General features: G+C 48.4%; 1 protein-coding gene across 1 annotated transcript in view; it reads left to right on the top strand.

The window, feature by feature from the left end:
- Nucleotides 1-1,324, top strand: part of plekha2 (pleckstrin homology domain containing A2) — a 12,001-nt gene extending 10,677 nt beyond the window's left edge. The window contains exon 12 of the mRNA XM_056419785.1: nt 1-1,324. This exon is cut by the window's left edge and continues 273 nt beyond it. Within this exon, the coding sequence (XP_056275760.1) occupies nt 1-168 (168 nt within the window). The 3' untranslated portion in view covers nt 169-1,324.
- Nucleotides 1,325-16,692: the final 15,368 nt, after the last annotated feature.

Raw genomic sequence — 16,692 nt, 5'->3', positions numbered from 1 at the left:
GCCACAATGCCCAATCCAGCAGCTCCAGGCAGCGGACTGGGGATCCTCGCCGCGGCCGGAGAGGCGGCCGGCGGGCGTCGGCGGCACCGCTCGCAGCCTCAGCCTCACACCGGCTGCAGCTTCCCCTTCAGCCTGGACGCAGACGGCATCCGCACCTCCGACGTCTGAGCTCAGGGAAGCCTGCGCAGACTCCCGTGTGGAGGGAGAGTCGTGCCTGTTTTAACATGAATGTGACTGGTAATCATAGTATTCCCTGCTCATGAAGTGAGACTGTGACCTTCTGCCTCCACGCCATGGTGAGGGGCCTCCTGCTGGTCTCGGAGCTGTACTGCAGACGAAGGACGCAGCCAGCTGGAAGTTTGTTGTTCGTTGTTCACGGGACTGTGAAGAAGTACGATGGAGTGCTTTTAGTGCAACTTCCTCTGAAAACTTGAATAATCTTGTTGTTATTTGTTCTTACAGACTAACAAATGATGGCACATGCTTTCAGTCTGTTGCACTCGGCTCCCCGCGGAGACGTGACTCTGTCATCAGGAACGTGTTTGAAGTATTCTCCAAGAACTGTCGAAGGCATTGAAACTCATCAGTTTCCACTTTCTTTATATTCAAGCTCATCTTCACACAATACTTGTTTTAAATGGGGTCTTTTTAGTTTATTTTAAGGCCAGCAGTGTTTGTTTTAAATCGTTCATCCTGAAAGGCATGTTGTACGACATCAACTTTTCTTCATTAATAATTAACAATAATTTGTTTACTAACATCTAATCCGGTTTCTGGGGGAAAGTATAAGTATAGGTCCCATAAAAAAGAACGAGCGCTCTTCTGTTGTCAGCAGCACCTTGTGTATGTCCCCACTATGTTTTATGCAGGAGCTTTAAATACTTAAAATAAGATCAACTTTTAATAAACTGACTCTTGTAACGAGCGTCTGGTACTGCAGTGGTTTAGATGGTACGGTCAACATCACAGTAGTTGATCCGCTTGTTGACAGCTTGGTAAATGTGATTTTCTTATTCCAGCATTATGTTGGAACACGTGCCACTACTTCTGGTAATTTATCTGTAATTCTGCACTTTGCTTTTCTCATTGTAATTTGTGTTTGTTGTTGTTTTGCTTTTACAGCACATATTACAGCTTCCTCTGAGATGATGCCTCAGATGTGTTGTATTGTTACGCCCGGACTCTCAGGCCTCCTCAGGTTCACCCCAAGACTTCCTTGAAGTGGTGCCGTGTGCACAGCTGTGTCTGTTCATGTCGCTGTGTGCACTCGTCTGCCTGCAGATGGAGTTCATTTTCTTTCTTGTACATTAAATGATGCTTTTTATTTGTCTTGTTTGAGTTGTTTTTGATCAACTAGAAAGTTAAACGAGATCTAGTGGGTGTCGGTCCACATTTTGACCACAGATAGCGCAAATTCACTTGAACTTTTCTAAATTCACTTGAACTTTTCTAAATTCACTTGAACTTTTCTAAATGAGTTTTTGATAGAAGTGCTGGCAATAAGACTTCTAACGTTTTCTTTTATTACTTTGTTTTCTCTCCCAAGTTAAAAAAAAAAGTCCCAACTGCCAAGCACATCAAGGCCATTTTATTTGACCTTTAACACAACGACTTGTAACACATGCACGCACGCAATCCACATGCCAATCTCGTGGCCAGAGGCTGCGTTAAGTGAAGTGTTTCACACGTCCAGTGCAAAGGTTCATTCGGTAAAACGCCTAAATCTCTGTCCTGACCTCGGTCCACTTCCCTCGCTGCGTCCCATGGCAGCTGTGAGGCTGCAGGACAGACGAGAGCAACATGTCTCCACTGAACAGTTTAACATTGTGTCTGAGGTAAATGGAAAAGGCCCTGAGTGCCAGTGAAATGTCAGCTGTGTTGAAATGAGTTTTCAGTCTGTTGAAGACAGAGCTCCTAGGTGCTGAGAGAAATTCAAGCAGAAACATGTGGCAGGGCGACCCGGTGGTGAGGAAGAGAGGGATTCAAGTTGAAGGAAAGAAAAAGAATGACAGGGATGACGTGGCGGGCGATGTTCAGTCGTGTAAAACAGAATATTAAAAACCTTAATCGGGAGGCCGTTTGACAGCCTGATCTTAAACCTCCATATAATCAACTTCATGGTGAGCATCTCCTCTCTCCGTGAATACTCGTTCACAGCCTGTGCAAACGGTTTGAGAGGCAATGAAGAGGTAAAGGTCTGAAAAATGTCAACACACAATAAGCCTTCGAGGTTGAACTTTCTTATATGTGTGTGTGTGTGTGTGTGTGTGTGTGTGCACAGACATAATGTAAAGGTCACGCTGCACTTCAGTGTGACACCTGTGAGTGACAGGTAGCTCTGAGGGCAGACCGCCCCCCGAAATGTTAATGTTCCCACATGGATGAACCCGCCCCTGCAGCCTGCTCGGCCTTTCCCTCCTGCTCGGCCTCTTTCTGAGGCCGCCTGCTGGGTTGTGTTGCTGCCATCTTCCTCCAGCTGAGCTAATTGCTTATGTTGCAGTTCAGGTGGTTAATATATGACGAAGACACGTAGGCCTACAATGTTCGTTTCTTTTGGACTTTGTCGCATTGATTTCTTTGCTTTCCACTGTCCCACTGGTGTTTCCCTGTTTGCAGAATTCAATTCAATTCAATTCAGTTTATTTGTATAGCCCAATTTCACAAATTACAAATTTGTCTCAGAGTGCTTTACAATCTGTACACATAGACATCCCTGCCCCAAAACCTCACATCGGACCAGGAAAAACTCCCAAATAACCCTTCAGGGGGAAAAAAGGGAAGAAACCTGGAGGAGAGAACAGAGGAGGATCCCTCTCCAGGATGGACAGATGCAATAGATGTAATGTGTACAGAAGGACAGATTTAGAGTTTAAATACATTCAATGAATATGACAGAGTGTATGAATAGTTCATAGTAGGCATATTCCACGATGGAGACCTCCACGATCCATCAGGCAGATGGAGGTAGAGAGGAGGAGTGGGCGGAGTCTCAACAGTGGGCGGAGTCTCAACAGGACAGTGGCGTAGTCAGGAGCAGGAATTCCACGACCCAGACCTCGATGATCCATCAGCAGATAGGTTCTATGCCGTCTCATAGGGTCCGATGACCCCATGAGACGTGAAGTCACAAGGACTCCGGGGAGAAATTAGAGTTAGTAACGTGTGATTGAGAGATGAAAATTCATCCTTAAGGAGAGAAAAAAGAGGAGATAGGTACTCAGTGCATCCTAAACGTCCCCCGGCAGCTATAAGCCTATAGCAGCATATCAAGGGGCTGGACCAGGTGAACCTGATTCAGCCCTAACTATAAGCTCTGTCAAAGAGGAAGGTCTTAAGTCTACTCTTAAACGAGGTGACTGTGTCTGCCTCCCGGACTGAAGGTGGAAGCTGGTTCCATAAAAGAGGAGCTTGATAACTAAAGGCTCTGGCTCCCATTCTACTTTTTAAGACTCTAGGAACTACAAGTAGTCCCGCATTTCGTGAGCGTAGCTCTCTAGTGGGGCAATATGGTACTACAAGCTCCTTAAGATATGACGGTGCATCACCAATCAAGGCTTTGTACGTTAAGAGAAGAATTTTAAAAGTGATTCTTGATTTTACTGGGAGCCAGTGCAGAGCAGCTAGTGCAGGAGTGATGTGATCTCTTTTCTTAGTTTCAAGATTCAAGATTCAAGAGATTCAAGATGTTTTATTTGTCACATACACACACAGGGTGTGCAGTGAAATGAAAGTGGCAATGCTCAGCAGGAATGTGCAAGGGCAACAAGTACACACTATTTACAAATAAAAAACAACACAATATTTACAGTAAGTGTGTGTGTGTGTGTGTGTGTGTGTGCCTAAGAGGGGCAGTTGTGTGGGTCTATGTGGGGGTCCTGGTGAGGTCGGAGTTCACAATCCTGATGGCCTGAGGAAAGAAACTCCGTCTCAGTCTCTCTGTTCTTGCAGCGTGAGAACACGAGCTGCAGCATTCTGGATCAACTGGAGGGACCTAAGAGATTTATTAGAGCAGCCTGATAATAAGGAGTTGCAGTAATCCAGTCTCGAAGTAACGAACGTGTGAACCAATTTTTCTGCATCTTTTTGAGACAAGATGTGCCTGATTTTTGAAATATGACGTAGATGACAGAATGCAGTCCTTGAGATTTGCTTTACGTGGGAGTTAAAGGACAAGTCCCGATCAAAGATAACGCCAAGATTCTTTACAGTGGTGTTGGATGCCAGGGCAATGCCGTCTACAGAATCCACATCACCAGATAATTGATCTCTGAGGTGCTCAGGGCCGAGTAAAATTACTTCGGTTTTGTCTGAGTTTAACATCAAGAAGTTGCAGGTCATCCATGTTTTTATGTCTTTAAGACATGCTTGAATTTTACTTAGTTGGTTGGTTTCCTCTGGTTTTATCGATAGATATAGTTGAGTATCATCTGCATAGCAATGAAAGTTTATGGAGTGTTTCCTGATAATATTGCCCAAAGGAAGCATGTATAAGGTAAATAAAATTGGTCCAAGCACAGAACCTTGTGGAACTCTGTGACTAACGTTGGTGGTTATCGAGGCGTCATCGTTTACAAATACAAACTGAGATCCATCTGATAAATAGGATTTAAACCAACTTAGTGCCGTGCCTGAAATGCCAATCGACTGCTCCAGTCTCTGTAACAGGATGTCATGGTCAATGGTGTCGAATGCAGCACTAAGATCTAACAAGACCAGGACAGAGAGGAGTCCTCTATCAGCACTAAGGTCTAACAAGACCAGTACAGAGAGGAGTCCTCTATCAGCACTAAGGTCTAACAAGACCAGTACAGAGAGGAGTCCTCTATCAGCACTAAGGTCTAACAAGACCAGTACAGAGAGGAGTCCTCTATCAGCACTAAGGTCTAACAAGACCAGTACAGAGAGGAGTCCTCTATCAGCACTAAGGTCTAACAAGACCAGTACAGAGAGGAGTCCTCTATCAGCACTAAGGTCTAACAAGACCAGTACAGAGAGGAGTCCTCTATCAGCACTAAGGTCTAACAAGACCAGGACAGAGAGGAGTCCTCTATCAGCACTAAGGTCTAACAAGACCAGTACAGAGAGGAGTCCTCTATCAGCACTAAGGTCTAACAAGACCAGTACAGAGAGGAGTCCTCTATCAGCACTAAGGTCTAACAAGACCAGTACAGAGAGGAGTCCTCTATCAGCACTAAGGTCTAACAAGACCAATACAGAGATGAGTCCTCTATCAGCACTAAGGTCTAACAAGACCAGTACAGAGAGGAGTCCTCTATCAGCACTAAGGTCTAACTAGACCAGTACAGAGATGAGTCCTCTATCAGCACTAAGGTCTAACAAGACCAGTACAGAGATGAGTCCTCTATCAGGACTAAGGTCTAACAAGACCAGTACAGAGATGAGTCCTCTATCAGCACTAAGGTCTAACAAGACCAGTACAGAGAGGAGTCCTCTATCAGCACTAAGGTCTAACTAGACCAGTACAGAGATGAGTCCTCTATCAGCACTAAGGTCTAACAAGACCAGTACAGAGATGAGTCCTCTATCAGCACTAAGGTCTAACAAGACCAGTACAGAGAGGAGTCCTCTATCAGCACTAAGGTCTAACTAGACCAGTACAGAGAGGAGTCCTCTATCAGGACTAAGGTCTAACAAGACCAGTACAGAGATGAGTCCTCTATCAGCACTAAGGTCTAACAAGACCAGTACAGAGAGGAGTCCTCTATCAGCACTAAGGTCTAACAAGACCAGTACAGAGATGAGTCCTCTATCAGCACTAAGGTCTAACAAGACCAGTACAGAGATGAGTCCTCTATCAGGACTAAGGTCTAACAAGACCAGAACAGAGATGAGTCCTCTATCTGCACTAAGGTCTAACAAGACCAGTACAGAGATGAGTCCTCTATCAGCACTAAGGTCTAACAAGACCAGAACAGAGATGAGTCCTCTATCAGCACTAAGGTCTAACTAGACCAGTACAGAGATGAGTCCTCTATCAGGACTAAGGTCTAACAAGACCAGAACAGAGATGAGTCCTCTATCAGGACTAAGGTCTAACAAGACCAGTACAGAGATGAGTCCTCTATCAGGACTAAGGTCTAACAAGACCAGTACAGAGATGAGTCCTCTATCAGCACTAAGGTCTAACAAGACCAGTACAGAGATGAGTCCTCTATCAGCACTAAGGTCTAACAAGACCAATACAGAGATGAGTCCTCTATCAGCACTAAGGTCTAACAAGACCAGTACAGAGATGAGTCCTCTATCAGGACTAAGGTCTAACAAGACCAGTACAGAGATGAGTCCTCTATCAGCACTAAGGTCTAACAAGACCAGTACAGAGAGGAGTCCTCTATCAGCACTAAGGTCTAACTAGACCAGTACAGAGATGAGTCCTCTATCAGCACTAAGGTCTAACAAGACCAGTACAGAGATGAGTCCTCTATCAGCACTAAGGTCTAACAAGACCAGTACAGAGAGGAGTCCTCTATCAGCACTAAGGTCTAACAAGACCAGTACAGAGAGGAGTCCTCTATCAGCACTAAGGTCTAACAAGACCAGTACAGAGAGGAGTCCTCTATCAGGACTAAGGTCTAACAAGACCAGTACAGAGATGAGTCCTCTATCAGCACTAAGGTCTAACAAGACCAGTACAGAGATGAGTCCTCTATCAGCACTAAGGTCTAACAAGACCAGTACAGAGATGAGTCCTCTATCAGCACTAAGGTCTAACAAGACCAGTACAGAGATGAGTCCTCTATCAGGACTAAGGTCTAACAAGACCAGTACAGAGATGAGTCCTCTATCAGCACTAAGGTCTAACAAGACCAGTACAGAGATGAGTCCTCTATCAGCACTAAGGTCTAACAAGACCAGTACAGAGATGAGTCCTCTATCAGCACCAAGGTCTAACAAGACCAATACAGAGAGGAGTCCTCTATCAGGACAAAGGTCTAACAAGACCAGAACAGAGATGAGTCCTCTATCAGGACTAAGGTCTAACAAGACCAGTACAGAGATGAGTCCTCTATCAGCACTAAGGTCTAACTAGACCAGTACAGAGATGAGTCCTCTATCAGCACTAAGGTCTAACAAGACCAGTACAGAGATGAGTCCTCTATCAGGACTAAGGTCTAACAAGACCAGAACAGAGATGAGTCCTCTATCAGGACTAAGGTCTAACAAGACCAGTACAGAGATGAGTCCTCTATCAGGACTAAGGTCTAACAAGACCAGTACAGAGATGAGTCCTCTATCAGGACTAAGGTCTAACAAGACCAGTACAGAGATGAGTCCTCTATCAGGACTAAGGTCTAACAAGACCAGAACAGAGATGAGTCCTCTATCAGCACTAAGGTCTAACAAGACCAGTACAGAGATGAGTCCTCTATCAGCACTAAGGTCTAACAAGACCAGTACAGAGATGAGTCCTCTATCAGGACTAAGGTCTAACAAGACCAGAACAGAGATGAGTCCTCTATCAGGACTAAGGTCTAACAAGACCAGTACAGAGATGAGTCCTCTATCAGCACTAAGGTCTAACTAGACCAGTACAGAGAGGAGTCCTCTATCAGGACTAAGGTCTAACAAGACCAGTACAGAGAGGAGTCCTCTATCAGCACTAAGGTCTAACAAGACCAGTACAGAGAGGAGTCCTCTATCAGGACTAAGGTCTAACAAGACCAGTACAGAGAGGAGTCCTCTATCAGGACTAAGGTCTAACTAGACCAGGACAGAGAGGAGTCATCTATCAGGACTAAGGTCTAACAAGACCAGTACAGAGAGGAGTCCTCTATCAGGACTAAGGTCTAACTAGACCAGGACAGAGAGGAGTCCTCTATCAGCACTAAGGTCTAACAAGACCAGTACAGAGATGAGTCCTCTATCAGCACTAAGGTCTAACAAGACCAGTACAGAGAGGAGTCCTCTATCAGGACTAAGGTCTAACTAGACCAGTACAGAGATGAGTCCTCTATCAGGACTAAGGTCTAACAAGACCAGTACAGAGAGGAGTCCTCTATCAGGACTAAGGTCTAACAAGACCAGTACAGAGATGAGTCCTCTATCAGGACTAAGGTCTAACAAGACCAGTACAGAGAGGAGTCCTCTATCAGGACTAAGGTCTAACAAGACCAGTACAGAGATGAGTCCTCTATCAGCACTAAGGTCTAACAAGACCAGTACAGAGGTGAGTCCTCTATCAGGACTAAGGTCGATCTAGACCAGGACAGAGAGGAGTCCTCTATCAGGACTAAGGTCTAACAAGACCAGTACAGAGAGGAGTCCTCTATCAGGACTAAGGTCTAACTAGACCAGGACAGAGAGGAGTCCTCTATCAGGACTAAGGTCTAACTAGACCAGTACAGAGATGAGTCCTTTATCTGCTGCCATTAAGAGGTCATTAGTAATTTTCACCAGTGCCGTCTCGGTGCTGTGGTGTTTTCTAAATCCTGACTGAAACTCCTCAAATAAACTATTATGATGTAGAAAGTCACACAACTGATTTGCGACCACTTCCTCCAGGATCTTGGAGAGGAAGGGGAGGTTAGAGATCGGTCTGTAGTTAGCCAACACCTCTGGATCCAGAGTGGGCTTCTTCAGGAGAGGTTTAATAACAGCCACCTTGAAGGAGTGTGGTACGTGGCCTGTTAGCAGAGACACATTGATCATATCTAATAGAGAGCTGCCAATTAAAGGCAAAACGTCTTTAAGCAGCCTCGTCGGGATGGGGTCCAAGAGACAGGTAGACGGGGTCTAGAGACAGGTAGATGGGGTCCTAAAGACAGGTAGATGGGGTCCTAGAGACAGGTAGACGGGGTCCTAGAGACAGTTAGACGGGGTCTAGAGACAGGTAGACGGGGTCCTAGAGACAGGTAGACGTGGTCCTAGAGACAGGTAGACGGGGGTCTAGAGACAGGTAGACGGGGTCCTAGAGACAGGTAGACGGGGTCTAGAGACAGGTAGACGGGGTCCTAGAGACAGGTAGACGGGGTCTAGAGACAGGTAGACGGGGTCCTAGAGACAGGTAGACGAGGTCTAGAGACAGGTAGACGGGGTCCTAGAGACAGGTAGACGGGGTCTAGAGACAGGTAGACGGGGTCTAGAGACAGGTAGACGGGGTCCTAGAGACAGGTAGACGGGGTCTAGAGACAGGTAGACGGGGTCCTAGAGACAGGTAGACGGGGTCCTAGAGACAGGTAGACGGGGTCTAGAGACAGGTAGACGGGGTCCTAGAGACAGGTAGACGGGGTCTAGAGACAGGTAGATGGGGTCTAGAGACAGGTAGACGGGGTCCTAGAGACAGGTAGACGGGGTCCAGAGACAGGTAGACGGGGTCCTAGAGACAGGTAGACGGGGTCTAGAGACAGGTAGACGGGGTCCTAGAGACAGGTAGACGGGGTCCTAGAGACAGGTAGACGTGGTCCTAGAGACAGGTAGACGGGGTCTAGAGACAGGTAGACGGGGTCCTAGAGACAGGTAGACGGGTCCTAGAGACAGGTAGACGGGGTCTAGAGACAGGGTCTAGAGACAGGTAGACGGGGTCCTAGAGACAGGTAGACGGGGTCTAGAGACAGGTAGATGGGGTCTAGAGACAGGTAGACGGGGTCCTAGAGACAGGTAGACGGGGTCTAGAGACAGGTAGACGGGGTCCTAGAGACAGGTAGACGGGGTCCAGGAGACAGGTAGATGGGGTCCTAGAGACAGGTAGACGGGGTCCTAGAGACAGGTAGACGGGGTCTAGAGACAGGTAGACGGGGTCCTAGAGACAGGTAGACGGGGTCCTAGAGACAGGTAGACGGGGTCCTAGAGACAGGTAGACGGGGCCTAGAGACAGGTAGACGGGGTCCTAGAGACAGGTAGACGGGGTCTAGAGACAGGTAGGTGGGGTCTAGAGACAGGTAGACGGGGTCTAGAGACAGGTAGGTGGGGTCCAAGAGACAGGTAGACGGGGTCTAGAGACAGGTAGACGGGGTCCTAGAGACAGGTAGACGGGTCCAGAGACAGGTAGACAGGGTCCTAGAGACAGGTAGATGGGGTCCAGAGACAGGTAGACGGGGTCCTAGAGACAGGTAGACGGGGTCCTAGAGACAGGTAGATGGGGTCCAAGAGACAGGTAGACAGGTCCTAGAGACAGGTAGACGGGGTCCTAGAGACAGGTAGATGGGGTCCAAGAGACAGGTAGACGGGGTCCTAGAGACAGGTAGACGGGGTCCTAGAGACAGGTAGATGGGGTCCAAGAGACAGGTAGACGGGGTCCTAGAGACAGGTAGACGGGTCCTAGAGACAGGTAGATGGGGTCCAAGAGACAGGTAGACGGGGTCTAGAGACAGGTAGACGGGGTCCTAGAGACAGGTAGACGGGGTCCTAGAGACAGGTAGACGGGGTCTAGAGACAGGTAGACGGGGTCTAGAGACAGGTAGACGGGTCTAGAGACAGGTAGACGGGGTCCTAGAGACAGGTAGACGGGTCTAGAGACAGGTAGACGGGGTCTAGAGACAGGTAGACGGGGTCTAGAGACAGGTAGACAGGGTCTAGAGACAGGTAGACGGGGTCTAGAGACAGGTAGACGGGGTCTAGAGACAGGTAGACGGGGTCTAGAGACAGGTAGACGGGTCCTAGAGACAGGTAGACGGGGTCTAGAGACAGGTAGACAGGGTCTAGAGACAGGTAGACGGGGTCCTAGAGACAGGTAGACAGGGTCCTAGAGACAGGTAGACAGGGTCTAGAGACAGGTAGACGGGGTCTAGAGACAGGTAGACGGGGTCTAGAGACAGGTAGACGGGGTCTAGAGACAGGTAGATGGGGTCCTAGAGACAGGTAGACGGGGTCCTAGAGACAGGTAGACAGGGTCTAGAGACAGGTAGACAGGGTCTAGAGACAGGTAGACGGGGTCTAGAGACAGGTAGACGGGGTCTAGAGACAGGTAGACGGGTCCTAGAGACAGGTAGACGGGGTCTAGAGACAGGTAGACGGGGTCCTAGAGACAGGTAGACGGGGTCTAGAGACAGGTAGACGGGGTCCTAGAGACAGGTAGACGGGGTCTAGAGACAGGTAGACGGGGTCCTAGAGACAGGGTCTAGAGACAGGTAGACGGGGTCTAGAGACAGGTAGACGGGGTCTAGAGACAGGTAGACGGGGTCCTAGAGACAGGTAGACGGGGTCTAGAGACAGGTAGACGGGGTCCTAGAGACAGGTAGACGGGGTCCTAGAGACAGGTAGACGGGGTCCTAGAGACAGGTAGACGGGGTCTAGAGACAGGTAGACGGGGTCCTAGAGACAGGTAGACGGGGTCCAGAGACAGGTAGACGGGGTCTAGAGACAGGTAGACGGGGTCCTAGAGACAGGTAGACGGGGTCTAGAGACAGGTAGACGGGGTCCTAGAGACAGGTAGATGGGGTCCTAGAGACAGGTAGATGGGGTCTAGAGACAGGTAGACGGGGTCCTAGAGACAGGTAGATGGGGTCCAGAGACAGGTAGACGGGGTCCTAGAGACAGGTAGACGGGGTCCTAGAGACAGGTAGATGGGGTCCAGAGACAGGTAGACGGGGTCTAGAGACAGGTAGACGGGGTCCTAGAGACAGGTAGATGGGGTCCTAGAGACAGGTAGATGGGGTCCTAGAGACAGGTAGACGGGGTCCTAGAGACAGGTAGACGGGGTCTAGAGACAGGTAGACGGGTCTAGAGACAGGTAGACGGGGTCTAGAGACAGGTAGACGGGGTCTAGAGACAGGTAGACGGGGTCCTAGAGACAGGTAGACGGGGTCTAGAGACAGGTAGACGGGGTCCTAGAGACAGGTAGACGGGGTCTAGAGACAGGTAGACGGGGTCCTAGAGACAGGTAGACGGGGTCTAGAGACAGGTAGACGGGGTCCTAGAGACAGGTAGACGGGGTCTAGAGACAGGTAGACGGGGTCCTAGAGACAGGTAGACGGGGTCTAGAGACAGGTAGACGGGGTCTAGAGACAGGTAGACGGGGTCTAGAGACAGGTAGACGGGGTCCTAGAGACAGGTAGACGGGGTCTAGAGACAGGTAGACGGGGTCTAGAGACAGGTAGACGGGGTCCTAGAGACAGGTAGACGGGGTCTAGAGACAGGTAGACGGGGTCCTAGAGACAGGTAGACGGGGTCCTAGAGACAGGTAGACAGGGTCTAGAGACAGGTAGACGGGGTCTAGAGACAGGTAGACGGGTCTAGAGACAGGTAGACGGGGTCTAGAGACAGGTAGACGGGGTCCTAGAGACAGGTAGATGGGGTCCTAGAGACAGGTAGACAGGGTCCTAGAGACAGGTAGACGGGGTCTAGAGACAGGTAGACGGGTCCTAGAGACAGGTAGACGGGGTCTAGAGACAGGTAGATGGGGTCCTAGAGACAGGTAGACGGGGTCCTAGAGACAGGTAGACGGGGTCCTAGAGACAGGTAGACGGGGTCTAGAGACAGGTAGACGGGGTCCTAGAGACAGGTAGACGGGGTCCTAGAGACAGGTAGACGGGGTCCTAGAGACAGGTAGACGGGGTCTAGAGACAGGTAGACGGGGTCCTAGAGACAGGTAGACGGGGTCTAGAGACAGGTAGACGGGGTCCTAGAGACAGGTAGACGGGGTCCTAGAGACAGGTAGACGGGGTCTAGAGACAGGTAGACGGGGTCCTAGAGACAGGTAGACGGGGTCTAGAGACAGGTAGACGGGGTCCTAGAGACAGGTAGACGGGGTCCTAGAGACAGGTAGACGGGGTCCTAGAGACAGGTAGACGGGGTCCTAGAGACAGGTAGACGGGGTCCTAGAGACAGGTAGACGGGGTCCTAGAGACAGGTAGACGGGGTCCTAGAGACAGGTAGATGGGGTCCTAGAGACAGGTAGATGGGGTCTAGAGACAGGTAGATGGGGTCCTAGAGACAGGTAGACGGGGTCCTAGAGACAGGTAGATGGGGTCTAGAGACAGGTAGACGGGTCCTAGAGACAGGTAGACGGGGTCCTAGAGACAGGTAGATGGGGTCCTAGAGACAGGTAGACGGGGTCCTAGAGACAGGTAGACGGGGTCCTAGAGACAGGTAGACGGGGTCTAGAGACAGGTAGACGGGGTCCTAGAGACAGGTAGACGGGGTCTAGAGACAGGTAGACGGGTCTAGAGACAGGTAGACGGGGTCTAGACAGGTAGACGGGTCTAGAGAGAGGTAGAGGGGGTCCTAGAGACAGGTAGACGGGTCTAGAGACAGGTAGACGGGTCTAGAGACAGGTAGATGGGGTCTAGAGACAGGTAGACGGGACCTATAGACAGGTAGACGGGTCCTAGAGACAGGTAGACGGGGTCTAGAGACAGGTAGACGGGGTCTAGAGACAGGTAGACGGGGTCTAGAGACAGGTAGACAGGGTCCTAGAGACAGGTAGACGAGGTCTAGAGACAGGTAGACGGGGTCTAGAGACAGGTAGACGGGGTCTAGAGACAGGTAGACGGGGTCCTAGAGACAGGTAGACGGGGTCTAGAGACAGGTAGACGGGGTCTAGAGACAGGTAGACGGGGTCCTAGAGACAGGTAGACGGGTCCTAGAGACAGGTAGACAGGGTCTAGAGACAGGTAGACGGGGTCCTAGAGACAGGTAGACGGGGTCTAGAGACAGGTAGATGGGGTCTAGAGACAGGTAGACGGGGTCTAGAGACAGGTAGACGGGGTCCTAGAGACAGGTAGACGGGGTCTAGAGACAGGTAGACGGGGTCCTAGAGACAGGTAGACGGGGTCCAGAGACAGGTAGACGGGGTCCTAGAGACAGGTAGACGGGGTCCTAGAGACAGGTAGACGGGGTCCTAGAGACAGGTAGACGGGGTCTAGAGACAGGTAGACGGGGTCTAGAGACAGGTAGACGGGGTCCTAGAGACAGGTAGACGGGGTCCAGAGACAGGTAGACGGGGTCCTAGAGACAGGTAGATGGGGTCCAAGAGACAGGTAGGCGGGGTCCTAGAGACAGGTAGACGGGGTCCTAGAGACAGGTAGACAGGGTCCTAGAGACAGGTAGACGGGGTCTAGAGACAGGTAGACGGGGTCCTAGAGACAGGTAGATGGGGTCCAAGAGACAGGTAGACGGGGTCCTAGAGACAGGTAGATGGGGTCCTAGAGACAGGTAGACGGGGTCCTAGAGACAGGTAGACGGGGTCCTAGAGACAGGTAGATGGGGTCCAAGAGACAGGTAGACGGGGTCTAGAGACAGGTAGACGGGGTCCAAGAGACAGGTAGACGGGGTCTAGAGACAGGTAGACGGGGTCCAAGAGACAGGTAGACGTGTTAGAAGTAGAAACCGTTGACGATAATTGGTCACGGTTGATGGGAGAAAAGCCATCCAAAGCCTTCCAGAAGAAGGCCACTAGAGGGCGCTGCAGGACGACCCTCCATCAGCACACTGACGGACAGCTCGAGGTGCTACCAGCTCAGAGCTGCTCGCTTTCTCTTTAATCCCCAGGACACATTCTCAGAGTAGCCATCAGGCCTATTAACATCATTCACAATATAAAATGAAGATAATTGTGATTGGAGAATGACGTTTCAGCTGCTAAAATATATTTTTTAAGTACAATAGTTTATGACCTTGATGTTACTAGTATGTGCCCTACAATAAAAGTCCCAATAATAATACAATGTGTCTTCATTCGTTTTAATCTGCAGTCAATGATCGGAACACAGCCGGATGAGAAAAGAATAAACACTGTTGAAGGAATTAAACCAACATGCAGACTGAGTGTGACAAAGAAGACGTTTAATTAAGGATTATGACTGAGGTGATGCAGCAGTATGTGTCAGTTGTAAATGAGCTAGACTGAGCTATATGGTGAATACACCATACATGCCAACAAGTTGATTCAATTATATGAATGTAATCAGTGTAATGATGAATACAAATTATTAAACGGACAAGCTGTGATGAATCTATTAGTTCTCTGAGCAACACTGACCGCCGACGTGACGTAAACGTCCCACCTCGAAACCACTGCATCCGACCTGCTGCATTCACAACACACAACAACACACAACAACAACAACAACAACACACAAACCACACAACACACAACAACAACACACAAACCACACACAAACCACAACAACACACAACAACACACACGTCACGGACTCTAATGAAGAGCCCATTCAGCTCAGCGTGGGCAGGAATCAGAGTCTCCCTACATGTGTAATATGAAGTCATATAATAATGTAGAACAGGTTTACCTTCATCTGGACACGGGGCCTCGTCTGGACCGCTGCCAACCCCCCCCCCCCCCTCCTCCTCCTCGGTTCCCACATCAGACCACCTTACAAACTGGAGGTTGAGGGGGGTTGGAATGTGTTTTACCCTGTGTGATGTGATTGTTTGCAGAGGAATGGGTTGACCTTGCCCTCTGATGCCACACACACACGCACACACTCGCTCTGGCCGAGCTGGAGGTGTGTGAGACAGACCTGCTGAGTGCAGGAGGTCTGGGACCCCGTCACCACTTCCTCCGTCCAGAGAACAGAGGCTCCAGTCAGCTGCAGCCAGGGCGGGACAATAATGAGCCGTCCAGCCGCCGCCGCCACCTCATTTGCCTCTTTCTGCACAGATCAACCAACTCAGGCTAAACCCGGAGGAGTTAGTCTCGAGAGCACTGCAGTTTGTAAATTGCATTACAAAGAATGGCGCTAAGCAAGTGTAGCATGCACACAGCCTGTGCGCCGTGTTGCGCGATATGAGGATGCTCTGTGGAAATATTGAGTTTACAAATGAATATTTCATTTTGGAAAGGGAAAATCAATTAAAATCAGTTAAACATTTAAATTAGGTTTCTGGTACAAAATACGAAAAAGCTGTTTTTCTATTTTTTTTTAGATGTTATATATATATATATATATATATTAAATTACAAAATCAAATTAAAAAAATATATACAGACTCAACCCATCTAATATATACAGACCCAACGCAAATATATATATATATATATATAAGGGTTATATATATATATATATATATATATATATATATATATATATATATATATATATAGTTTTTGTCTATATGTGTTGTTATTAAGAGTTGAAGATGGCCACGCAAATCTGTCACTATTTTATGATTTTGATTCCCGCATTTAAAATGTGCATTTATAAACAACGACAGAATAAACCAGTTCAACTCTGTAGCTTTAAGACAATTAGACATATTATATATATATTTGATTATTTGTGACTATTGTTCGATTTTGTGATTGTAAACTTCAACAGAAGAAGCTTGACAGAACTTTTCGGAAATGTTGAAAGCAACTGGATGTCTTTCAGGGACACGTGAAATAATTTCGATCAAAATAAATGACCGGCCTGCAGAGCCGTGTCCATCCCCTCGGAGTGATCAACAGATCCCGGGTGAGTTTGGTCAAATCCCTCCTTTTGACTAGAAAGCTGAGATTTATTTAAGGAGCAATATTTCTATATTTTTTTTACATAAACAGCAAACCGTCAGACATATTTATTTAAATGTTACAACTACACTGTGGCATCAAATGGATAAGTCAGCATATGTGGTCTGTTGAATTATTATTATTATTATGATACAACATTTCCAGTCTAATAATTAATAGAAGGGCACGTTTTAGTACATTCAGGATGTAACAAAACGATCATTCTGAGCAACGTCTGATAATTAATTATGGATCTGTTTAATTTGCCTTTTAACGCAAAG

The sequence above is a fragment of the Pseudoliparis swirei genome, chromosome 7, assembly GCF_029220125.1.
Source record: "Pseudoliparis swirei isolate HS2019 ecotype Mariana Trench chromosome 7, NWPU_hadal_v1, whole genome shotgun sequence".
In the NCBI taxonomy this organism is placed as follows: Eukaryota; Metazoa; Chordata; class Actinopteri; order Perciformes; family Liparidae; genus Pseudoliparis; species Pseudoliparis swirei.
Note: the sequence above shows the minus strand (reverse complement) of the source record. Positions and strands in the feature narration are given on the sequence as shown.